At 42.5% G+C, this 27,714-nt stretch overlaps 1 protein-coding gene across 5 annotated transcripts in view; it reads left to right on the forward strand.

Moving 5' to 3' along the window:
• ARHGAP28 (Rho GTPase activating protein 28) overlaps positions 1 to 27,714 on the forward strand; it is a 220,369-nt gene that overhangs the window by 139,488 nt on the left and 53,167 nt on the right. For all 5 annotated transcript variants that reach the window (XM_073550932.1, XM_073550935.1, XM_073550934.1 and 2 more), the window contains 7 exons: positions 750 to 967; positions 5,777 to 5,864; positions 6,018 to 6,160; positions 8,242 to 8,407; positions 8,484 to 8,575; positions 9,812 to 9,889; positions 12,922 to 13,084. In XM_073550932.1, coding sequence (XP_073407033.1) covers positions 750 to 967; positions 5,777 to 5,864; positions 6,018 to 6,160; positions 8,242 to 8,407; positions 8,484 to 8,575; positions 9,812 to 9,889; positions 12,922 to 13,084 — 948 coding nt within the window. The remainder of the gene's footprint in view (positions 1 to 749; positions 968 to 5,776; positions 5,865 to 6,017; positions 6,161 to 8,241; positions 8,408 to 8,483; positions 8,576 to 9,811; positions 9,890 to 12,921; positions 13,085 to 27,714) is intronic.

Below are 27,714 nucleotides of genomic sequence, written 5' to 3' on the forward strand. Positions count from 1 at the left end.
TGACAAGAGCGAGCCAGTGATCGAATGTGGGGGGCAAAGGAAAGCTTGGAGTCACGTATGACCTCAAGACAGCGGGCATGTTGCTGGGGAGTAATAGTGGAACCACACACAGAAATGGCAATGTCGGGTATAGGTACATTAGTAGAGGGAAGAAACACAAGGAGTTCAGTCCTTCACAATCTTTTTTGTGCATATTGATGCGTTTTTTACTGCGAAAAAAATGCTTCGCGGTAAAAAATGCAGCATGCTCATTAATTTTGCAGTAAATTTCGCATTTCTGGCTATTTTCTATGTGTCTGAGGATGCTCCAAAAAAAATCACAGGAAAAAAAACGCAAAAATCGCGGCAAAAATGTGCGAAAATCGCGGCAAAAAAGAGCGTTTTCTGGGAAGGAGTCCGGTTTTCATGCAGAAATTTTCTGCATACGTGTGCACATAGCCTTATAGAAATGTGACACCTAAGATGATCCAAATTTATCAAACATTAAGAGACACTTATAATTTCAGTGCAGCTAAAACAAACCAAATTCAAAAATTCCCTTTGTGACAATTATTAAAAACCTCTTTTTTGGTGCAAATTTAACCAAAATTTTACAGAATTTAGCTTTTGCTAAATCCCATTCAATTTTTGTTACCACTTATTTTTCATGTACTCATATAGAATATGCCTGCATTTACTTTATTCTAGTCTTATAATTTAATAATAAGTTGCACTTTCATCCAGATTACTACTTATATCTTGTTTTTCAGATGGCGAGATGGAGGCAGAATGGCTCCAAGAAGCCGGCTTGTCCAACCTTATTTCTGGTACTCAGGAACATGACAGCCAGGCTTTGCTGTCCACATTAACTCGAACCCAGGCGGCTGCTGTCCAGAAAAGATACAATTCATACACCCAGACTATGAGGAAAAAGAACAAACATTCAGTAAGGGATGTACGAGATATCTTTGGGATTAACGAATCTTCAGTAAGTACGATGAGATGCTACCTATCATTGTACTAAGAGAATGTTTTCCTTTTTGGCTTGGTCTATTGATCTACAGTATGCTAGTAACACTAGATGTTTGTTATAGGGGTTATCTATGACCTTTTTTTTTTACGATGACCATAAAACTAATAGGCAGGTAGCTACTACCTGGTCTTTGTGCCCGGCAAGACTTCTGTCCATGATTCAGTTGCTTCTGCTGAGATCACATCAACAGATCAGCTGCTTCTCCTCTGTTCTGCTCTGTTGATGGGTCGTAACTGCTGACATCATGCTGATTGACAGCCATCTCACTGCTGCCTTATTGCGGTGAGCTGGCTGTCAATCAGCAAGACATCAGCAGTCATACCTCAACAGAGCAGGAAATGAAAAGCTGCTCTGTTGACGTGGAGCAGTAGAATCGTCGACAGGAGCGGTCAGTGCTAGCTATGTGTAAAACAGATACGTAATTAGCAACTGCCTACCTGATAGTTTATAAGCCCATAGTAAAAAAAATATAGTCCTGGATAAACCCTTTAAATTTTAATCTCTAATCAGAGAATTAGGACTATAAGATATGTAAGATATGTAGGGATCAGAGATCATATGGACTGGTTCTTTTTTACATAAGAGTGCACTTTTAATAGGATATGTAGTTTCACATGTCTGTAAATAGCTGTGAACTCCAAAAGCCATTGATACACCCAGATTTCAGGGTCGAATAGCTGACATTTTTCTCTTTATTATGACTGACCTGAATAGTATGTAAATTCATAGAGAGAGATACTGAGTAGAATTCACTTTCTTTTACAAGTTTCTTCTATGACAATCAGATTATAAAATAAATCATTGAAATCGTATTGTGCTAAAGATCTATATGGATAAGGCATGTCTGGACTATTTCTTACAAATGTTCAATTATTTCATTGAACGTGTGACATTCAGATCATACCGTTTGTGAAAAAGACCCTGACTCATGCCTATGCTTCCTGCATTACTCAACCTTCAGGTATCAGTGACATGTGTTTTTCTGCATACCGGAGGAAGTGTGAATACGGGGCCTTAGATACATTTATCTGCACTGCTATATCAGTAACCTGGCACATACATTGCCTGTTAGAAAATACACTTTTTTGGGACTATACTGGTGGACACTGTGTATTATGGGCAGGAACAATTTGCGTCTCATATTTTCTTGTCAGATGCAAACAATGCCAACCAAAAGTATACTTTTATCTTTCTTTTTATTTTTTCAGTAAATTAATTTGAATCATTTAAAGGGAAATCTACCAATCTACTGCAAATCTGCCATGTTCTCTGAATGCTGAGCTCCGTATAACTCCACCCATGCCATTGATTGACAGCTACCAATCAGTGGTTGAGGATGGGGTTATACAGAGCTCATGAATATGGAGGACTACATGGCAGCAGGTTTACTAGGCCTCTAGTGATAATCTCTTGCTGAGAAATCATTAATTTTATCAAAACTACAGCAAGCAACCCTGTAAGAGACCCATCGCTGGAATCATGGTCTCAGTCTCTACATTTTTTTGCTCTCAGATTAGGTGTCAAAAAGCTGGTGACAGATTCCCTTTAAGCCATATGCATTAGTTTTTTTTTTTTTACTCATTTGTTAACTGTCCCACAACAGTGTGATCAAATCCTAATCAAGGGATAACTAAATCTTCTAAATGTAATCTTATACCTTGACTTACTAGCAAGCATTTCTTATGTTACGCCATCTGCTTCAGAATGGAAAATCTTAATCTTATTACTATTATTAAATTATTCTGAATTAGAAATGAGGTTTCAGGCGTGTGCTTGTAAGAGTTTGAAAATGCAGTTTAGCAATGATGCAATATACTGTATCTCCCACTTCATATTATACATTATATTATATCACACACACTTCTTAACTCGGTCACTAATACTCAGGAATTCCTTTAGAAAAATATTTGGGAATGCAACAGGAAGGCTTGATAAAGCAAAGGAAATTCGAGGAATGACACTTGAGGGTGATACTTTGCTCTCTTCAGTCACAGAACAGAGAAGCGAACTCTAAAAACAAACGTATCCATGAGTTTTAGTGAAATATTCGCTCACTTGCCAATGTGGCATAGTATAGCCCACTTACAGGGAGATATCCACACTGTTAGTGCTTTGCATGCTATTTTTTATGTTTTCCCTCATTTCCACGTGCAATTTTGTATTACTGTAGGAACTGATTTTATACACAAGTAAAGTAGACCCTTAAAAAAAATAACAATGGAAAATTTTACTTTTTCCTTATCGCTTTAAATATAAAAATCTCAGGGTCTATCGAAAAATGTGACTATTAATTATTTTAAAATAATTATTTTTTTTTTTTGTAATTAATATTTAGACAATTTTGTAATCTACTTTTAGCCTCAATCCATTGCTTGCTCAACACCTCTGCCTGTATGGGAACCTTTATTTGAAGATTTAACCTTCATTCCTGAAGATCACACAGTAATGATCACACAGGTGCATGACTCAGAAATGTACTCGGCAGTCGTCAGATCTCTAGATCTTTTGAGCTGTGCACATGGGTGGCCATCACATGATGAGAACAGATTGACGGGTCAACAAGCAGAGATGTTAGCATTAGTGAGGAATTGATACACAGAGAGCATACGGTATTTAAAAACTGCATAAGGGACGTTAAAGGGGTAGTCTAAAACACAAATTGATATTCATCCTAAATGCCTATCTTTATAGTGTCATAATCTAATCTATTTTCTAATATACTTCAATTAAAAAATCCTTATCATTCACTCACTAGCACACTGCTTTTTTTTTTCAGGGGCTGGGATAGTACTTGCTCTACTGAGCCTGCATTGGTTGTTAATTCCGATGGATGCTCAGTAGATCTTATCACTGTGCAGTGTGCACAGTGACAGTGCGCTCTTTCGTCGGCTCTAATCAGAAATAACCAGTCGGCAAGAGAGCGCACTGTCAGTATGCATTGTAAGAATACCCGACGTGCAGAGACTGGCGTTACCCCTGAAAGTGATGTCACTTGCCAGATGGTGCTGGTCTCTGCCTGCTGAGTATTGTTCATACAGCGAGCATTGACAGTGTGCTCTCTTACTGGCTGGTTACTTCTGATCAGAGCTGGTGAGAGAGCGCACTGTCATTGTGCATATTGCACAGTGACAAAAAATCTACTGAGCATCCATCGCAATTGACAACCGACGCACACTCAGGAGAGCAGAGACTAGTCCAGCCTCTGAAACGGGCGTCAGTAATGATGCTTTATTTCAGGAAGGGGGCAGAGGCTGCGACAGTGATTGCAGCTTCTTCCCCCTGATGCACTGGGATTCTCAAACAAAGCATCATCAAAAAAGAAAGTAGTAAAAAAAGCAGATAGTGTAGTGAGGGAATGCTAGGATTTTTTTAATTAAAGTATATTAAAAATTAGATTACAATGTGGCATTAAATAAACATTTAGGAGGAAAATTAATTTGTGTTTGGGACCACCCTTTAATTGTTGGACTAAACGATATTAAACAAGTATTTCTGTACATTCAGAAACCCTTCAAGGGTGTTCCAGGAGCAGAGAAAAAATATATAACATGAGGAAGCTTCAATATAATTACATTTCTAAATATATTTAATTAGAAATCACAATAGTTTTGTCTACGGAGGTGATCAGTATAGAATTAAAATGGCAGCTGATGAGTTACAGTACACTGTGAGAAACCTGCCCTAGAATGATAAGCCAGATGCCGGAGAGCATGTGCCGTAGGAAGCTCCTTTACTGTGATCTCTAGGCAAGCTATACAATGCTTAGTCATTCAGAAAGACAGTACACTCAGAAATTCGAGCGGCCTTCTTGTAACTCAGCACCTCTGGTCTCTCCAGTGGTATTGGGGAAGGACATCTTCCTACATATGAAGGGTGATCGGAGTAGCTTCTACTGCACATGCTCACAGGCACCTGGACTAACATTCTAGAACAGGTTTATCTCAGTGTAACAGAATGGCAGCAATTTTAATTCTATAGTGATTATCTACCTAGACAAAGCGAATGTGATTTACTAATTAAATATAATTAAGAGTTTATTTATAAAAATGTTTTCTTTCATTATTTATTCTTTTCTATTCCCTGAGAACCCCTTTAAGATGGCCATCCACATTAATTGGCTGTTGGCCGAACCATCGCTTCCAACTCTGATATATGCAAAAACATTGGACTCAGCCAAGATTTAATGTGTCATTGTGAAAGAACCACATCTAGACTCCAGACAGTACGATCAGCGGTTGAAATTCAACAGTCTGACTTCTATCCAATCTGTATTGGATCCCTCAGAGAACTAACATGTTGGATTCTAACGCTACATAAAGTTCAAGAAGAATGACAAAGCAAAATATATTAGTAAAAATATGTATATTGATTGTTATTTTTTTTATTTAAAAATCTTTTTTTTCATCTCCGTTATGTGTTATACTGCAGCCACAGCCACTTACATGCCCCTAAATACCATTGCTGTTTGCAATAATCGTTTTCGGTCACGTTTTTTGCCCCCATGGGGGTCTTTTGTGGAGAGAATGCCCAGCCCTAGTTAGTTGTGTTCCATTTACAGTGAAACTGCATAATTACCCATAAAGGGTTAATTCTTAGATAATAGAATTTAGAAAAGCCATGGGGTTCATTTTATGTATGAGAAGAAGTTTTAGACCCCGAGTCATCACAGTTGTCAGAAATTTGGCATAAAATTGGAAGTTGTGCATGTATTTTGCAATGTTTTAAACCTATAAATGATAATTGTTTTTTGTGCTTTTTTTTCAGCCCACATTTGAACCCATTCCAGTATCCCCTCTTGCAACAAATGGGATTCCGATCCCCATGAAAAAATCATTAAGGAAACCTGTCACTCGTAAGTTTGCTTGTATAGTATTAGATTGCACTCCTTTGATGCTTTATAGCATCATCAGCAGTTTGGTGTCTATGTAGTTACTCATCACAATCGGTTTTATCATCAAAGACTGATAATTCTGTATAATTTTCAAAATGTCTCTTTGTGTTTCAGCTAACAGCTGCACTTTAGAAAAAATTAACCCTGCAGTAGCAGAAGAACTGTCTTTTGAAGTGACCTTTTCAGAAGCCATTGTTACAGATGATAAAGAGATACAGCCAAACCAAAAAATTAAAAAGGATGATTGTATCTTACCTGTAAGTGCCCATAGAATAGTTTTTATCTGTTACATTTCAGTGAAAGCCGATGTGATGCCGATATTGGATGGTGTATTTCTAACCCACTAATAGAAATATTTGTAATGTCACTACTTGTATGAATATGAAGTAAGTATATATGTATCATTGTGCTCAGCAGAAAATGTACAAACATTTTTTTCTATTGCCCATGCAGACATTGGGCAATATTGAAAAACTCGGTGAAGTAGGAAGGGTCACAGCACATAGTTGTAGTACCCTATATGCATAGCTCACAACCATTAAAAACAGGTAGAGGAACATATATTATGTCACTTACACAGTCATTTTTCCCCTGTTGAAACCCCTTATTGTTCTCACCCACTACACTACCCTTTTCTTGGTCACCATAGAGTCTAATGACCCCACACACAGTATGATATCCCCACAGTGAATTCTCTCAATGTACACCCACATAAACAAAATGATGACCCCCCACATTGCCAGCAGCAATATAATAACCCCTTCACAAAGTAAAATGCCAAGACAGCACCCCATTCAGTATGATGAACCCCACTTGCCTCCACACTGTATGATGGCCCCCACAGCTTCCCACATAGTAGGATGGGCTTCTCAGCACAACATACAACATGAAGACCCCACAATACCTCCACATATATTTTGATGTCCCCATAATGATCCCTCCGCAAAGTAAAATGCCTCGACAGCACCCCATTCAGTATGATGAACTCCAAAGGCCTCCACACAGTATGATGGCCCCCACAGCTTTCCACACAGTAGGATGGTCTACTAAGCACAGCATACAATATGAAAACCCCACATTACTCCCACATATATTACGATGTCCCCATAATGACAACTCCACAAGCTAAGATGGCCCGATAGCACCCCACTCAGTATGATAATTCTCACAGGCCTCCACACAGTATGATAGCCCCCACAGCTTCCCAACAGTAGGATGGTGTTCTCAGCAGAACATACAATATGAGTACCCCACAATACCCCCACATATATTATGATGTCCCCATAGTGACCCCTCCACAAAGTAAGATGCCCCAACAGCATCCCATTCAGTATGATGAACCTCACAGGCCTCCACACAGTATGAAGGCCCCTACAGCTTCCCACACAGTACCATGGTCCGCTCAGCACAACCTACAAAATGAAGACCCCCACATCCCCATACAATGTGTGACAGCTCCCAAAGCTCCTCACATATTATGATGGCTCCCGCAGCTCACTTCCCACACAGTATGTGGCTACAACAGTTTCCACCCACAAATGCTGACTTATAAAATAAAAAGTAAAAATTACTCACACAGTTCTTTCCCCATGCATTGCTTTGATCTATTCAGTGTGTGGAATGAAGCGGTGTGCAGCAGGCACAATCTAGTGATCTAGTCATCGCCCTTGCTTACACTGTGATACAGGCACAAAAGTTAAATGGAGGAACCCGGAGCCAGTCTACCTGTTCTACTAATGTGGTCAACTATATCTGCATCCTGACGATCCAAGTATAGTTCAAATTGAGACTTTGGGTAGAGTCCCCTCTCATCACCCAACTCACGGGCTTCATAGTGGCCGAGTGGTCAGCTGCTAGTAGTGGTACGCCACTAGTGATCATATACATTGGTATGGTGACCAATATTATGCAAATAGAACAACATCTTTATGTTTTAGGAAAACATTTGGTAAATTTGTATTCAAAAAGTAAAACTTGACACATTTATTTACATTATCTCCCAGATAAAAAAATAGTAAAGCAGCTTTTCAACAAAAAGTCCTTAACTACAGGATGTATCTCAGCTCATGTAGTGAATGATTAATATTTCTTTTGTCACTTAACAATATTCAACATACCGTGTATAGAAATCTGTGCAGGCCGCAGAAATAAGGATTGCTGGGAAATCTCAGCTCTGAAATGTTTTCCTTTCTGTTCTGATGTTGAAGGTTTAGCTATGTCAATTTATACCTACGAAATGCATCTGTACATGGCATTTTAAAACTTCTGCATCAATTTACTAGATTTCATTTTAGGCTGGAATTCAGCCATTCAGAAAACTCCTGCCATTATCTTTCAGAAATTCATTGTTTGGAAAAGCCGATTTGGGCTTACAGAAGTTGAAGATTTATCACTTGAAGACATGAAAAAAATCCGTTATCTCTCACTAATTGAATTAACAGCTTTTTATGACGCTTTGGGAATCGAATTAAAGAGGAACAGAATTCTACGCGTTAAGGGAAGAGGTAAAATATGGTATTATCAGATTGTGGTATTAAAGATAATGTTTCAGTGTATTAATGATTTGTTTTTATTTAATAGAAAATGGCCTTTTTGGAGTCCCTTTGACAACATTATTGGAAATGGATCAAAAGAAGGTCCCTGGCACAAAAGTCCCATTGATCTTTCAAAAAGTAAGGATACAGCAAATGCAGTAATGTAGAATGTTAGATAGCAATGGAAAGAGAATGTTGCATTTCTCATTGGTGAAAAGTACTCTTTGCATTGTTTGTCAGCATAACTAAATTGCCTTCTCCTTAATGAGTATGGTTTTTACAACAATAACATAATTTGTACTTAAAGGCGATCTGTCACCAGGTTTTTGCCATCTAATCTGACAGCACCATAATGTATTAAGACCCCGATTCAATCCATGTATCAATTACTGATCTGCTTGTTGCAGTTTTGATAAAATCATTCATATCAGCAGGAGATTATTATTAGAGGACTAGTAACCCTGAGTCCTCCATATTCATGAGCTCTATGTAACCTCGCCTCAACATTGATTGCCAGCTTTTTATGTGCACTGTACATAGACAGAAAGTATCGGTTTCAGTGGGGCTATTCACAGCTTAACATTCAAAGAACTGCTAGATCTATAGCAGATAAAACAGTGATTTTTAAGGTGCTTTTTCTAAAGAAAATGCCTCAGGAGCCCATATTTTTTTTTGTCCATCCACACACCCTGACTGACAGTTGCAGCTTGTACTAAGCTTTGTGAGATCTCAGCTGGAGGACAGACCTCGAAGAGCCATCAATAAATTCAGAGGTAGAGTTAAACATTTAGAAAGGGTAAAGCCCCCTTCACACATAGCGAGATGGCTAGCGATATCGCTAAAGCGTCACCGATTTTGTGACGCAACAGCGATATCGGTAGCGATCTCGCTACATGTGACACTCACCTCCGACCCGGCTCCCCGCTGGATAGCGCGAGATCAGCCTGGTACATTTCTCGTTGCCGGCTTCCTGCTGGCGCCGACGAGCGACTCCATGGACGTGGGCCGAAGACGTCTCCCTCGCTGCGTCTGACAGGTAAGTATCGACCGCTGACCGCTGCTGCATCGCTGGTGAGATCTGCCTGTTTGGCAGCTCACTAGCGACCATTTAGCGATGCACCAGCGATCCTGACCGGGTCATATCGTGGTCGGGATCGCTGGTGCATCGCTAAATGTAACGGAGCCTTTACACCGCTAGTCTGACATGTATATCCAAAGTAAATACATCAGCCTCTTTAGATGTGAGAGATCTATTTAGTATTGTGTACGGTTTGTATTGTGAAATCTAGTGACAGATTAATGCTAATGTTAATTAATATTAGTGCTTAATGCTAATGATTGTTTTGTCTGATACATGTTTATGTTATTTATTAGTTATTTCAGCGACTTGAGGAAACAGGTTTAGAGACTGAAGGAATACTGCGTGTCCCAGGCTCTGCCTCTCGGGTTAAGGTAATTAGTCCATTTTATACCACTAATGATCAAAAGTGTAAGTGCTTATTGTATATTGGAAAAGCCATGCTGCCTTCTGTAGGGGATATAAAAAAGATCAATGCCTTTATATTTGGCAAAGCAAAATAAGTACGCAGAAAAAAATACACCAACCTTTATACCAAACGTAGGTAATTCACTTTGTGCTAATTCAGCAAAATGGTGCCCAGCTAATGTTGAGGGCTGGAAAAAGGTTAAAACAAAACAAAAAAAAAGCACTTGCCTCACTGTTCACTTCTCCGGCCATCTCCACTGCTTGCTCTCCACCGTATGCTACTCAGTGCCTTGTCTTACTGTTCCTCATAACATACTCTCTAAGCTGGGACTTCCAGCCACAAATAGGCCACCGGATGTTCCTACCCATGCGCAGGGAGGTCCCGAGCCTACTTATGTCCAGAAATCTCAGCCTAGCATGAAGATTCAGCACATGGCGGGGGTACGATGAGGCACTGAGATCCATATGGGGGATAATAAGCCGCAAAGATTAGTGGTGAGGTGAGTGTTAACTGTTTTTAGTTATTTTTTACTTTTACGTTTATTATATTCTAGAGCATAATAAGGGACATTCAATTTGTAGAGAATAGAGTAACAGCTGCATATGGAATTTCTAGGTAAAATACTCTCAATTTTGCCAAGCTCAAAATTGATTAGATCTGTTTGTAATTACTACTAGTAGGAGCTGACAAATCACAGGGGAAGTCAAATTCTGGGTACCAACTTGGCTTCAAAATGAAAAATATTAACTGTTAAAAGTACATGATAAGAATGTGCAACAGCCCTGGTATGGGGCCATTCCTTTCACTGTTATCCACCCCCACGCAATGTCCACAGCCGACTGAATAACCACAGACACCAGGTCTCGGGGATAACAGCTGCTTTACTTCAGCAGAACGGGGAGAAGTAACATGGTGTACTGGTAACAGTTCACATGGGGAATCCACGGCCAATCCAGTTCAGGATTGGATTCTGACTCAGAATTGAGGTTCTGGAGCTTTAAGAACCTGTTTTAGTTAGGAGCAGAACTTGCCGGTAATTATAAGAGAGTTCAAAGTCTCTTGGTGGCATAAAGGCTGAAGACGGAATATATGGCAATATTTACAGACCTGAAATACCGTATTCATTTTCTCAACTGGTCATGGTACGTGCAGAAATATACTTGAAGTAAATACCGGTTAATTTGTGATGAGGCGGGGGACCCAAGATTTCCTCAACACACAGAGCAATAGGTTCTTCTTTACACATTTAGTGCGACCTAATGCTGGAGAAGCATGCCTTAAACCAGACAGCGGGGCTCCAGGGTTAAAAAAAAAAAGGTTAAAAGTCTTCAGCCATCTTGACTGTAGAAGTCAGGGGAAGATCCAAGGCATTAGGCCTGGCTGTAAAGGCCCCGTCACACAAGTTTTGTGACACAACAGCGATCTCACCAGCGAGATTGCTGTTTGTGACAGCGATCAGCGACCGGCCCCCCTGCCGGTATCGCTGATCGCTGTAGGAAACCGCTTGACATTTCTTTTGTCGCTAGTCTCCCGCTGGCCAGCACGCATCGCTGCGTGTGACAGGTGGGAGACCGGTGATCTGCTGGTAACTAACGTACACATCGGGTATCCAAGGGACGGGCGTCCCTTAGATACCCGATGTGTACGTTAGTTACCAGCGCGCTGATGCAGGGAGCTGGTAACTAACGAACACAGCGACGCCGCTCGCTCGGCGTTGCTGTGCTGATCACTGGTGAAGCTGTCTGTGTGACAGCTCACCAGCGATCACATAGCGACTCACCAGCGATCCTGACACGTTGATATCGTTGTCGGGATCGCTGGTGAGTCGCTATGTGTGACTCCAGCTTAAGTCTTGAGATGAAGAGAAGGATGAGCCTCCAGGCTTTGAGCCTGGAGGGGGGTCAGGAGACCCTTCACATGAGGTCTGCTCTGGGTCACATCTTAAACCAGACTCCTCAGGGAACTTTCCAGAACTCTGTCTTGTCTCCACAGAGACTGGAGGTAGCTCCTCCCATTCAACCTCAGTGACAGGGTCACCGACCAATAGGATAACTCTCAATTCTTGTGTCAGACTTCACATTGTGAGGTTAAAATATAAAACATGAATATATGAGATTAGTGGATTCATTTAAACCATATAAGAGTAAAAGGATAACTTAGGGGTGAGTTGAGGTGTACAAATGCTACTCACGATCCAGGGTTACTTAAAGGGACATACCCAGTCTGGACCGGGTCACTACAAATGAAGATTCAGATGTTGCCATTTTGCTCCAGGAAATTTGTTATTAGTAGTTGTTAGTTATTAATATCTGAGCCATTTATGAAGATGTAGGAGTCAGAGTGTGGAAACGTGAAGGTGTTGGAGTCTGAAGATTGGCTCACAGACTCAGCCCTGAAGAGCAGGGTAAGAGCTGCCATTAGAAGTGTAAGATATGGGATTGTTGAAACTCACATAGTTACAAAATTAGAAAATACTGACCTTCTAAACTAGCTATGTGAGAATGTTCATAGCTACGGTAATTCTGTGCGCTAAATCCAGATGTGACATTTCTAGCTGCTGTCAGTCATCCATCCATAATGGGCAAAACCTGTGCTTAATAATCAGAACTGAGCTCCCACCACTGTGACGGTATTAAAGGGGTTTTCTAGTTTCAGTAAAGTTCTGTCCCCAAGTGCAATTTGATGTATAGAAACACCCTGTGCTTTTCTTCCCAAATCCATTGCTAAGTCTCCACAGCTGCCGAGGTTTCTGGGTTTTTTGTCTGCAGCGCTGACATCATGTTGATAGCACTACTGACAAACAAGAGAAACCGGGATGGCGGCAAATACTCAGCAATGGACCTGAGGAGGGTGCATAAAGAAAGAAGAGTTTGGTTTTTTATACATTGAACTGCGCCTGGGGAAAGAACTTTTCTGTAAGAGGAAAACCCTATTAAGAATTCATTAGTGCAGAATTGAGTAGCTAGTGCTGAATCAGTAGATTTTTTATTTTTACAGAGTCTCCGTGAGGAATTGGAATTAAAATTTTACAATAACACGTTTGACTGGAACAAAGTTCGAAACAACGATGCTGCCGGCCTTCTAAAGATGTTCATCAGGGAGCTGCCTACACCTTTGTTTACAATGGAGTATCTCCCTGCCTTCACTGCTTTAGTAGAAAGTAAGTAACTATGAGGTTGTAAGGATTAATGGGATAATCCAGTTTCAGCAAATAAATGTTGTACTTTGTGTAATGAAAAGTTCTATAATTTTCCAAAATACTTCATGTATCAATTTTCAGTGGGTTTTAATAGTAACCTTCACTGTCTGTTTATTGTGGATATTAATCTGTCCAGATTCCGTCACAAAGATGCAGGACTGATTATCATAGAATCATAGAATCATAGAATCGTAGAGTTGGAAGGGACCTCCTGGGCCATCTGGTCCAACCCCCTGCTCAAAGCAGGATTCGCTAAATCATCCCAGTTAGATGGCTGTCCAGCCTCTGTTTGAAGACTTCCATTGAAGGAGAACTCGCCACTTCTCGTGGCAGCCTGTTCCACTCATTGATCACTCTAACTGTCAAAAAGTTTTTTCTAATATCTAATCTGTGTCTCCTCCCATTCAGCTTCATCCCATTGCTTCTAGTCTTTCCTTGTGCAAATGAGAATAAAGTTGATCCTTCTACAATGTGACAGCCCTTTAGATATTTGTAGACAGCTATTAAGTCTCCTCTCAGTCTTCTTTTTTGCAAACTAAACATTCCCAAATCCTGCAACCTTTCCTCATAAGACAGGGTTTGCAGACCGGTCACCATTCTGGTCGCTCTTTTCTGAACTTGCTCCAGTTTGTTGATGTCTTTTTTAAAATGTGGTGCCCAAAATTGGACACAATATTCCAGATGAGGCCTGACCAAAGAGGAGTAGAGGGAAATAATTACTTCACGTGATCTAGACTGTATGCTTCTGTTAATACATCCTAGAATTGCATTTGCCTTTTTTGCTGCTGCATCACACTGTTGACTCATATTCAGTCTGTGATCTATTAGCATACCCAAGTCTTTTTCACATGTGCTGTCACTTAGCCCTATTCCTCCCATTCTATATATGCTTTTTTCATTTTTATTGCCCAGATGTAGTACTTTGCATTTCTCCCTGTTAAAAACCATTCTGTTAGTTGCTGCCCACTTCTCCAGTTTATTTAAATCTTTTTGAATCCTCTCTCTCTCTTCTCTAGTATTAGCTATCCCTCCTAGCTTTGTGTCATCAGCAAATTTAATCAGTTTACCCTCAATTCCTTCATCTAAAGGTACTGTCACACTTAGCGATGTACCAGTGATCCCGACCAGCGATATGACGCGGTCAGGATCGCTGGTACATCGCTAAGTGGTCGCTAGTGAGCTGCCACATAGGCAGATCTCACTAGCGACATCGCTGGGGACGGGGATCGCTACTTACCTGTCACACCAGGCGATCCTGCGTCCTCCCGCCCGGCTCCACGCGTCGCTCGTCTTCACAGCAGGAAGCGCCACAGGAAGCTGACGACGAGAAACAGTCCTGAACGTTCTTGCGCGATCAGCGATAACCAGCGGGGGAGCCGGTCGTAGGTAAGTATCAGACACAGAGATATCGCTAGCAATATCGCTATAACGTCACTAGTTATAGCGATATTGCTAGCGATATCTCTTAGTGTGACATGCCCTTTAATCATTGATAAAGATGTTGAACAATACAGGGCCCAGGACAGAGCCCTGTGGTACCCCACTTGAGACATTCTTCCAACTGGATGTGCAGCCATTTACGACCACTCTTTGGGTCCGATCACTAAGCCAGTTATGAATCCACCTAACAGTTGCCTTGTCCATTCCATACTTAGTCATTTTTTCAATAAGGATTGTATGAGAGACTTTGTCAAATGCTTTGCTGAAGTCAAGATATACTATATCTACAGCATTTAAATTAAATTAGTCTGACATGACTTATTAGTTACAAACCCATGCTGACTCTGTTTAATCACTTCATTCTTATCCAGGTATTGACATACATGTTGTTTAATAATTTGTTCTAAGATCTTTCCTGGTATAGAAGTCAGACTCACCGGCCTATAGTTGCCTGGGTCCACCTTCTTCCCCTTTTTGAAGATTACATTAACAGTGCAGTGTACTAGAGCTGGGCCTTACGAGTGGTCCCTCATGGGTTGCTATGAGCAATATATATATATATATATATAATATATATTTTCTTTGTTCTAGTTGGTATTATTATCTGTTGACTGATCAGCAAAGAACTTTTCTTACTCTGCTTTCTACCTAAAAGCTGCAAAGCTACAACTAAAAAAAAAAAACAGCTTTCACCCCACAAACACCATTGTCTTTCACATTTTATTGAAAAGTAATGTCCTAGTAATATAAAGACTGTATGGGACCTTGATAAACAGTGATCTCTCTAGATGTGACTTTTTGTTTTTAATAAAAAAAGCACTTCGTTCTAGTGCATGAAACAAGAGACCAAATTGTGGCCATATAAAGAACAAAGGACCATATATACTCGTGTATAAGCTGAGTTTTTCAGCACATTTTTTTGTGCTGAAAACACTCTCCTCGGCTTATAGATGAGTTATTGTCCCAGAAGCCAGAGGGGGAGGGGAGTGGCGGACAGCAGGGACACGTGATCGCTCGGCCGCAGGAGTTGCTGGAAGCTGGAACAAGTTGCTGCGAGGGCTCACAGGGAAGGTAAAAAGGAGAGTTTTTTTTACAGCTGCTGGAAGCCGGTGGATGCAGCTGTAACTATGCCCGCTGCTAAAGAGAAATGAATATTCACTGCACTAGCAATGAATATTCATTTCTCTTATAGCGTGCACAGTTACAGCAGCAGCCACCGGCTTCCAGCAGCTGTAAAAAAAACTCCTTCTTTCCTTCTTACCTTCCCTCTGAGCCCTTGCAGCATCTTGTTCCGGCTTCCAGCAACTCCTGCGGGCGAGCGATTATGTGTCCCTGCTGAGTGGAGAGAGGTGAATATTCATTACCTTAATGAGCGTGGACACATGATCGCTCTTCCGCAAGACCTGCTGGAAGCCGGAACATGACTTATGGATATGGGACAAACCCCTACTCCATCTTAAAACCACCATAACTACAGTAAACCAAGGCACTAGAATAAATACACAACACATTATTTTGGTTGTCAAAATGGCCACAGCTTTATTTAAATCACAGGATTAAAACAATCACAGTAGGAGTCAGGTGAAGTGCTAGTACATTGGGATTCACAAGTACTGTGATATCCCAGCTGTCTGACATACAGAACCAGGCCAGACAGCCATAAAGGGGCGGCACGCACTGGCTTGCCATTCAAGCAGAGCCAGTAAACTTTCAGGGCACCAATCACCCTATTATCCTCACTCCTGTGCTTAACCACTGTGCCCACCCCTGATTGACGTTACTATTACAACGTCCTTGAGGCTGGCCACCAAAGCCGAGCCTGTTCACCACCATGAGGTTTTACATCCTCTATTAGTTAAAATGAGTCCACCTTAACTTGTCTGCAACTTCCACCTGACTCCTAAACCGCCACCAGAGAGGCCATTTGACACCTTAAATGGACTCGACCCCCATCAACCATGCCTAATAAAGCCATCAACCATTTCTACATGCTATGGAAAGACTGTGCACACAAGTAATAAAAAAAATAAAATTAATCTGTCGGAGCTCTGGAATTTTATCAATGCCATGCTACCAAGTTATGATCGATAATACGGTAACTACAGCAAAATAACAGTTGCTAAACATCCTGCAATGAGGATCCCATAATGGGGAATGTGGAAAGTAAACTATAGTTAAGGTCGTAGCTACAATCTGAATACCTGTATAATGACATCTGTCATGCCTCAAAAAACTATTATACCGCATGCATTGTAGCCAGCTCTAATAATTCACCAATTCACAGATTTTAGTTCTAGAAACCACCATTATTTACAGTAGCTGTGCAGTAAAATTTCTTAAACCCACTTACTATCACTACCCGAAAAGTGATGAACATATCAATAGAAAGAAATTATAAATAGGGAGTAATTAAAAACTATACACAATATAACATCAACATTATAAGTAGTAATTTAAATAAACCTAAAGCTGAAAAAGTCTACAAAGGCATTATTAATAACCCTGCCACGCCATTGTTAATTGTTTTTCATGCACTTGATAACATTTACTGTTGACCTCTCCAACTGGGTCAAAGGCATTGGGAATAGGCATATTGCCCTTCGTGCTAATGCACTTGATTACTTTACCCTTAGCCGCTCCCACTGGCTCAAGGGCATCGGGAGTAGGCATACTGCCCTTTGTGTTAATGCACTTGATTATACCCTTAGCCGCTCCCACCAGCTCAAGGGCATCAGGAATAGGCATACTGCCCTTTGTGTTAATGCACTAGATTATACCCTTAGCCGCTCCCACCAGCTCAAGGGCATCGGGAATAGGCATATTGCCCTTCATGTTAATGCACTTGATTACTTTACCCTTAGTCACTCCCACTGACTCAAGGGCACACAGATTAGGTACATTGCTCTTCAGTTTCATGCACTAGATGCATTGTCCAGACGACAACCTTGAAAGAAACATGGAAAGAAACATGGTTTGGTCAATATAAACAGTCAAAACCGTGCCTCGGCATTCTCAAGTCACATGAAAAAAGAGAGAGGGTCCTTGAAGCTATAGATTGTATTGAAAAGCATGCCTACCTTGTTCTCTTCTCCCCTCCAGCCGCTGTTCCTGACTCATAGGAGCCAATTTATTCTGTAGGCATGCAAAATATGATTGCCATCACCCCAGGGACTTTACCCTAACAGGGTCCTATAAAATATAAATGCTTCTGGAGACCAGGGGGCCATACCATGATGGTACTCCTCCATACTAGGGGGCCATACCCAAGATGGTTACCCCCTCCATACCAGGGGGCCATACACAAGATGGTTACCCTCCACACCAGGGGGCCATACCTGAGATGATTACCTCTCAAAAACCAGGGTGCCATACCTGAAATGGTTACCCTTCCAAACCCAGGGGGGTCAGTGGCCAGTTTATTAACAATTAACATAAACATTTACAATAAGTATTAAATACACAATCTTATATGACCTGAGTGGGGGGGGGGTTCTTGGAGCCCCAAAAAATTCTGGTTAAATATTTGGCAAAAACACAAGAACTTAAAACTCCACGTTACCCTCAGCCGTAAACCACCAGCTCGAGGGCACCAAACATCCCATTCCGGGAAGTCCAACCACCAAAAGCTCCCGGGTAAAACCCCGTCCAGAGCTGTAACCAAAAGCCAGATCCACCGAAACAATTTTTAACTGTCCGGAATTTTAACTTCCAATTCCTTTTCGCTGATTCAGCATCAACTCCAAGAACCACCCCAGAGGTCCATACTTAATATGGTTACCCCTACTGACCAATTTATAAATAACTTCAAGGACCCACTAAAAAAAAAAAATAACTGTTTTTTTTTAATTTTTAATTCATGTTCTTATTAAAATAAACATAAAATAAACATCAAAGCATAAATAACATTAACACGCTGGGGGGAGTCCTTGAAGCTCTCAAATCTGGTGATTACCAAACATAAAATGTACCAACAATTACTCCCAGCCATTACCCCACTAGCTCGGGAGCACCATAGCCACAAGGGTTTCAATGTTCACTTGAATTTCCTGTGGATCCGACAAATTCTTGCCGAAACTCCCCTCCCCTCTCACCAGGTCCAGAACCATATTAACTTCCAAAAAGAGGAATCCATATCCCAATGGATCCCCCAGACCAATTTCTACCCAACTTCAAGGACCCCCCCAACCACCAGGCTCCAGGTAATCCACTCAGGCCTGTGCTATCCGCCATCATAAGTAATATAAAATAATCACTTGGTGGGTATACACCGATCCCTTTTTTATTTTTTAATTATTATTCACGCCTTTATTAAAACAAACATACAATAAAACATCAAAGCATAAATAATATTAACACGCTGGTAGGAGTCCTTGAAGCTCCCAAAATCCGGTGATTACCAAACATAAAATGAACATAAAATGTACCAACAATTACTCCCAGCCGTTACCCCACTAGCTCAGGAGCACTATAACCACAAGGGTTCCGAAGTTCACTTGAATTTCCTGGGTACCAAACAAAACCCTTGCCAAAATTCCCCTCACCTTTCACCAGATCCAGAACCATGTTAAATTCCAAAAGGAGGAAAACCATATCCCATTGGATCCCCCAGACCATATTTAACCAACTTCAAGGACCCCTCCAACCGCACAAAATGTGGGATAAGTGAGGGTGAAAACATGCAGGTTTACAACCAAGGTATACAACAGGTTAATAATGGAAAATACCCCCATCGTAAGGTCTGGAAATAGACAGAGATGGGCAATGCTGTGTTATATGCTGTAACAATAAATGAGAAGCCGCCTGCTCCTCTACAGCAGTTACAGACAGACTCTAATCACCAGCTGCGCATGAATGGTAAGAAATATGTAGGTTTAATATAAGCTGCCTGCAGCCATAGGTGTGTGAGCAGAAAACTGCAAGTTCTGTATCCCAGTCAGTCACTCTACTACATACAATTACAATAGACGAGAGACAGGGCTGAAAACGGGGCCCATGATGTGTCCACCAGAGCAATGTGCAGCCTCACAGTAGGAGTGCCCACTCACTGCCCGCCATGTGCTGAGTTATTAGTGCACACTCAAATGTGCCGAGTTACTCACCGATTATTTATTTTACACATGATAAAACATAAACCATTCAGGCCTGTGCTGTCCACCATCTTAGGTAATATAAAATAAACTCTTGGTAGGTATACTCTCATCATGCAACATACGAGGGGGAGGACTAAAGGCAGCAATAGCTACAGAAATCAAGCACGAAGCTGGAAGTCATGTCCAGATTATATGTACAGCCAGGAAAATAACCTGGAGACACAGGATGTCTATACCCAGCACGATCCGTATATAGCAGAGTGAGGAGTGATATCATGTATTCAGACCTGTGGTACAGGTTAAGTATACAGCACAGGGATGGAGCCTATACACATATACCACATATAGTGAGTAACATGCCTACACTGGATCTGCACACCCAGCCTCACAGTATGTAACAGAGATGAGGTCACATACAGATCATCAGACTCCATAAGGCCTCTTTCACACATCAGGTTTTCGCCGTCAGGCGCGATCCGGCGCTTTTGACAGAAACCGGATCCGGCGAAATGCAATGCCGGATCCGGTTTCCCCCCCCCATTGACTTTCATTAGAGCCGGATCGAGCCGGATGGCCATGCGTTTCATCCGATTTTCGCCGGATCCGGCAATGTGACGCGATCCGGCATCTGGAAAAAACGGCTACTGTAACGCTTTTTGTCTCCGGCAAAAAGCCGGACACGCCGGATCCGGCGTGTCCGGCTTTTTCATACAATGAAAGCCTATGAGCGCCGCAATGCGCCTGATCCGGCGACAGCCGGATCCGGTGGCCGGATCCGGTTTTTTTGGTCTGAGCATGCTCAGTAGCTCTGCTCACAAGACATATATAAAAGCAAGACAGTGGGACCCTCAGCCACACCCAACATGCCACCCAAGCCAAGAACCAGGAGAAGGCAGCAGACATCTGCAGCACCATCAGCACCACCACCACCCCAAATGGAGCAGCAAAGGGAACATGCTGAGGAACGGGAGGGGAGTCCAGCAGCAGATGAGAGACGGTAATTATCAAATCCCCCATTCCTCCAAACTAGGGCTATTGAATATCAAGATATTCATTGGCCCTTTGTTTCTCTTTATTCAACAGCCGCCCAATAGATGCAGCAGCAGCAGCAGCAATGGCAGCAGCTGGAACACCACCCACAGGCATGGAGTGTGGCCACCAGGAAGACAGCACATCATCTTCTGGGAGCCCTCCCTCGCATCGTCAGCGTTTGACGGTAAGTTTTTATTTCCAAAATCCATCATCTCTGTAATATATGTCTATTCATTGCCTTTTATTTCAAAACAGGATTCACAAGATGAAGAGGAGCTCCCAGAAGAAGAAGGAAGGGGTGGACAGACACTTGGAGTGGGCTCACAATTTGTAAGTTTTTTGCATCAAACGCAGAAACACAACATCACACTACACACAACACATAGAAAACAATGTTCTGCAGACCACACATAGCAAACAAATGCCTACATCCAAAGACATAACATTTTTTGTTTTCTTCTCTAGTCTTCCCAATCTGGTGCTCGGCCAAGAGGTCCTCGCAGTGCCTCCCGGGGTCGTCGGCGACAGCAACGCGGCGGTCACCAGCGTGTAAGTATAAATATTTTTGCTTTGTTTTTTTGCACTTTTTATTTCATTTCTTTTGTGGAGGCTAATTATGTTATTTTTGTCTTTTTCTTTAACAGCCTTCACAGCGTGATCCCGACTCTGACGGTGAGGATGGAGGACTCGATGTGGACCACCTCATCGATCTCGTCAGAGAAAGGGAGCCGCTCTGGAATATGGATGACCGCCGCCATGCTGACCTTATCGTTACCCGATGACTCTGGGAGGAAATCTGTTCGCTCCTTGTGGACCGCTGGGAGGACCTCGAAGCTCGGGCCCAGATTAAAGAGCGTAAGTATATACAGTACCGGTTGCTTGATTTAAACCAGTGTTTCCCGAACTCCAGTCCTCGTGGTCCCCACGGATCATGTGTTCAGGATTTCTATTTACTTTGGAAATCCTGAAAACATGACCCCTGGGGACCATGAGGACTGGAGTTTGGGAAACACTGATGTTGTATACTAACCACTTTGTCCTTTCTCGTTTCAGGGGAGAGAATTGTGAAGCGGTGGCGGTCTGTGAGGGATCGTTTCAAGAAGGAGTTCAATAAAGAGATGCGGGCCCCGAGTGGATCTGGAGGACGCAGGAGCAAGTACAAGTACGCACGAGCCCTGTCGTTCCTCCGGGGAACAATGCTCACCAGAAGGTAAATATTACACACCACATGTGACAAAAAAATGTTTAGATGTAACTTTTTTTTTCAGCCAGGGCCATACCATGTCACTATTTTAATTGTTTTTTTTTCTCTTTATTCCACAGCACGGTGAGCAGCACTCGGGAACCTGCACAATTGGACCCTTCTGAGGCGATCCCTGAGGAGACCGGCACCGAGGGACACTTCGACCGCCCCGGTACATCTGCACCTTCCCACACATTCGACCCATCTGTACCATCCACCAGCACAGGAGCATCGTGGCCGCCTACATTACATGAAGCTGCTGGTGAGGAGATCGCTTTCCCTTTACCCCACCCTTCTGCCCCTGCCACCTCTAGTACACCTGCGGGTACTGGGCGGCAGCGGCAGAGGGGTCAGGAAAAGAGTTATGCGCCAGAGTTCTTGCATCTGAATGCATCTTTCCAGAACTGTCTAAAAGTCTTGTCAGAGCAAATCTCCAAAGGCTTTCAGCAGATCAACTCCAGCATTCTGGAGGTGAAGACACTTCTGCAAACCATGCATTCAGAAGCAAGATCTTCGCCAAACCACACCTTTTTCAGGTCTGTTGTGGAGCGCATGGCAACACTATCTCCTACCCAGCAGATGCATGTAATGCATTCGTGCCACGGTGCTCTACAGCAGGTTACCTCCCAACCTCCACTTCCCACCACTGTAGTTCCTCCACCTGCACCCCCTCCAGCCACTTTCCATCCTCCCCTCCTATTACATCTGCACCCCCTCCAGCCACTTTCCATCCTCCCCCTCCTATTACATACCAGCAACCTCACCAGTACCAGCAACCTCCCCAGTACCAGCAACCTCCCCAGTACCAGACATCTCCCCACTTCCAGCAACCTGCCCCGTACCAAACTCCTTCCCCGTACCAAACTCCTTCCCCGTACCAAACTCCTTCCCCGTACCAAACTCCTTCCCCATACAACTTTCCATCAACATCATCTGCTCCTACAGTCCCTGCCCAACCCTCCACTCCACCGCCCACCACCTCTTCTGCCTCCCACATGTCCACCCATTCTGTAGCTTTTTCCACACCATCACCTCTAACTGTTCCTTCCCCACCATGATCCCAGTCCTCTCTCAACACTCCCATTGTCGAAGTGTCCCGCAGCCCCTCCAGCAGTATTTCCACCCCACACTACACCGAGTTATAATGTTTTTTTTGTAATAAAAATGCCCATTTGGTTGGTTTCAAACATTTATTAAAAAAGTTTTTTTAACTTTAAAAACAGTTTACACAAAAAAAAATATTTTAAATAAAAGTTAAATTATTGTTTACACTGGTTGTCTGTCATTTCTTTCTGCGGCGAAATATGTTTAAAAAAAAGGTTAAATACAGGGTATTTAAAAGGTAAAAAGGTATTCAAAACCAGGTATATAACTGTGGGTAAATTTTAGCTTTTTGCCACAGTTGTGTTCCTGGTTGTGTTTGAAGCAAAGTATTTCACCTGAAAAGTTGTGTTTATTGTTGGTGATTTCCTAACAATGTACACAACTTTTGTTAAAAGGTGAAATACTTTGCATAAAACACAACCAGGTACACACCTGTGGCCTAAAGCTAAAAATAGAGACCATGACAAGATAGCCAACTTTGGTTGGCAAAGGTATATACTGTTGGTACAGAAGGTACACAAGTTTGGTTAGGGCACAAATCTTTCACACTCTGTCATCCTGCCAGTGTACTCTGCCTTGAGGTGACATAAAGTATAGTGCAAAATTGTCCCTCATTACTGAAACCGTCACAGAACTTCTAGTGGTAATGTCATGGTAATCTTGCAAGGTGGTTTCTTCAGAGGTGTCCTCAATGGAAATGGGTTCCTTGCAGATAACAAAATTGTGGAGTACCACGCAAGCTTTGATCACCTCGTCCACAGTTTCTGTCTTGAGGTTGATCGCAGTCAATAGGACCCGCCATTTGGCTGTCAGAATACCAAAGGTACATTCAACCATTCTTCTTGCTCTTGTGAGGCGGTAATTAAAAATGCGTTTTGGTCTTGTCAATCCTCTGCTAGAGTACGGTTTCAAAAGGTGTTCTGACAGCTGGAAGGCTTCATCCCCTACACAGACAAATGGCATAGGTGGACCAGATGTTTGCGGCAGCGGTCTAGGTGGTGGGAACTGGAAGGTGTTTCCATACAGTTTACGCCCCATGGCAGACAGTTTGAAAACTTGAGAGTCATTGGAGCGGCCATAGGCCCCAATATCAACCGCAATAAATTTGTATTCCGCGTCAGCGATGGCCATGAGGACAATTGAAAAATATTTCTTGTAATTGAAATATTCCGATCCCGATCCAGCTGGCTTTACAATGCGGATATGTTTCCCGTCCACAGCGCCCAAGCAGTTGGGAAACTGACATATCTGTTGAAACTTGTCAGCAATTTCAATCCACCTCTCTGTTGTGGGCTCTGGTAAAAACTCTTCAGCTAAGGAGTCCCACAGTGCACGGCATGTGTACTTCACAATTCCAGATATGGTGGAAATCCCGAGTCTGTACTGGAAATGCAGTGACGAAAGGGATTCTCCAGTTGCAAGAAATCTGTGGGGAATTAAAAAACAATAAATTAGTTTTAAATCACAGCATTACATACCAAAACTGAGCTATAACACTTGGAGATACAAACTACCACCAACAAGATTGCAGTGAAAGTGTGCTCTGATGCGATCACATCCAATAAATGTGGCTTACCTTAAAGTCACCATCAGACGCTCTGCGGGTGAAACAGAGAAGCGGCAATAGGTGTCCGCTTTTCTTATGAGGTGTGCAATGCGCTCCACCAAGTAATCAAAATTCTCCATTTTCATCCGAACATATCCAAAAAATGTATCCGGGTTTCGTCGAAGGTCCATGCAGAGTGTAGAATAGACCCCACGCGTCATTCTCTTGGCTGTGATGGGGTGGATCCACAAACGTCGTCTACGATGCCTGATGCGCTGCTGTCTCGCTCTCTCCTTCTCCAGAACAATCACCCTCAAATGATTCGCCTCCGCTATAAAATCCGCCAAATTCTTCAAAATATTTCCAATGACAACATCCATCTTCGCCAGTAACTTGCTCTTCTCTCCAACCTGCACTTTCTCCTCTACAACCTGTCAAAGAAGGGCTGTAGGAACATGCTATATATAGTTTTCCAGTAGCCAATCCCGTTCGGAAGGCCACAAGGGTCAATTTTAAAAACCGGATCCGGCGTAATCCGTCGAAAAACGGATAAAAAAATGGATGAACCGGATGAGATGGATCCGGTTTTGTCTGTCAAGAACAAGACGGATCCGGCAGAAAACCGGATCCGGCACATCACGTTTTACAAAACATTTGCCGGATCCGGCATTCCGGCACGACGCCGGATCGCGCCTGATGCCGAAAACCTGATGTGTGAAAGTAGCCTAACTGGGAAGGGGGGGTAATCAGCACACAGCAGGGTCAGTATACAGTGCACTGACATGAAGTGCAGCCTCTCATCATGATACATATACCATCCCCCGCTGCTCCTCTCACCAGTGTCTCTAATACATGTGACTGCTCAGCTCCACCATAGTAATGGCAGACACTGTATGCGTCCCTGCTCTGTCCTATCATACATAAACCCAGAAGTCATGAAGACTCTGTATAATACAGCAGTAAGGTGGTATATCAGAAATGTCTGCAGGGAGGACACACAAAAGCTGCCTCTGCAATAAGTGAGGGAACATGGCAGCTACATGAATTTCTGAGGTAATCTTGATCCCAGATATGATGTAGGAGCTTATATTACCCTAGTACACACTACACAATGTCTGAGGTGAATGCAGAGAAGTATATCAAACATGTCTGCAGGGAGGTCACACAGAAGTTGTCTCACAGTCTGTGAGGAAAATGTAACATGCACATGAGGGACATGGCAGCTGCATGAATTTCTGAGGTAATATTGATCCCAGACATAATGTAGGAGCTGATACTACACTAGTACATGATGTCTGAGGTGAATGTGCTCCTATCATATGTCATGTGAGGTGATAACCCCAGTATTATACTCCCTGAAACTGCAGACATGCTTCCTCCTGTTCATCCTGTGCATGAAAGAGGGAGAGACAGATTTCCTGTTCTATATAAGCCCCACCCTCCTCACAGTAACCCCCCAGGCACAGACATACTGTGCTTCTTCCTCTGAAAGCAACATCACTCTTGCTTAAAATCTATACCACTATACCAAAAAGCTGCAGGAGTAAAGGTCCACCCATCCCCAAGTCATGTCCTTCTCCGCCTATGGCTCCAGTGGTTTCTAGATGCTGCGAGGGTGCACAGGGAAGGTAAGTAGGAGTTTTTTTATTCTTTTCTCATGGGGGCCTATACATACAAGGATAGGGATGAGGAGCTATGTATACCAGGACAGTGATGAGGAGACAATGCACACCCGGCTTATAATCGAGTCAATAAGTTTTCCCAGTTTTTCATGGCAAAATTACGTGCCTTGGCTTATACTCGGGTCGACTTATACACGAGTATATACGGTAACAAAAGCTACGAAAAGCAACACTTCCATCATCCTCATTTTAGGAAGTGTATTTTATAATTAGTTATAATTAGAGATGAGCGACTTTGCCTTTTTTCGGGTCGAGTCAGGTTTCACGAAACCCGACTTTCGCAAAAGTCGGGTCGAAAGAAATCGGCCAATTATCGTGAAAAGTCGAAGGCAGACTGAAACACGAAACCCAATGTAAGTCAATGGGGAAGAAAAGTCGGCAGTGAGTGGAGGACAGGAAACACATCTACAGTGCCCATTTTAATGCCAAAAATATCAATTCTTATTACTAAAGCTTGTCAACCTTAATTTACTTTATAATAATAGGCATTGAAAACTGGGGGTTATTTGGCTAAAGTTGTGGGGGGGTAGGGTTGGCTCCAGATTTTCGTGGGCCAAGGGGCAAAGAGTGTCACTGGACTCCTTTAACACATGACATAATTCATGATCCTTTGATACGGCAGAGAAATAGCGGTACAGTACATTGAAAAATACTTCAATTCTTACATCACATGACTGATATCCATTTTAAATTCTCCAATAGCGCCAAAAACAGACAGTATATTCCTCCATACAGTATTATGACCATCGCATAGTGCACCATACAGAGTAATGAGGCCCATATATTTCTCCATACAGAATCATTGGTCCCTTATAATGTTCGATACAGTATATGATGAGCTCCACATAATTCTACAGTATATGTTGTTCACCATGGATGAAGCTCCAGTGTCTTATGGGCCCAAATAATGCTCCATATATAATGGGCCCCATTTCTAATGCTCCAGTGTATAATGTGCCCTGTAAATGCTGCTCCAGTGACTGAAGTCCACCTTTGGAATGCTCCAGTGTATGGTGGGCCCCAGATATCATTCTCCAGAGTATCGTGCTCCCCAAAAATTGCTCCCAACCTTTAAAACCATTAAATAAGTCTCCTCTCTAGGGAATCCCTGTACTCTGGACTCCTCGTCGTCCCCATTTTCCATCTTTCTGCACTTTGACTGTTTAGGCAGAGGGCGTACAGACGTGATATCATCACGCTCTTTGACCATAATTTCACTGTCAGGAAAAGTGTTTGGTTTCCGGGGGCAGTATGGTTGCAAAGTTGAACCTTAAAGGAATGTCCAGAAGGGCACCACCAGGAGTGAAGCCTGCGGCTTATTTGGACACAACACGGGCAACCTCAACCATGCCATCCACAAAAAAGCTGCACAGATTGCAAGCTTAATTCCGTTAACGAACGAGACTCAGGCATGCCCCCGCAGTCCGCGTCCAGCTTACTAGAGGGACAAGCGA

This window comes from Dendrobates tinctorius, unplaced genomic scaffold (genome assembly GCF_039654945.1).
Source record: "Dendrobates tinctorius isolate UK_male_01 unplaced genomic scaffold, ASM3965494v1 ptg000171l, whole genome shotgun sequence".
NCBI classification, from domain to species: domain Eukaryota; kingdom Metazoa; phylum Chordata; class Amphibia; order Anura; family Dendrobatidae; genus Dendrobates; species Dendrobates tinctorius.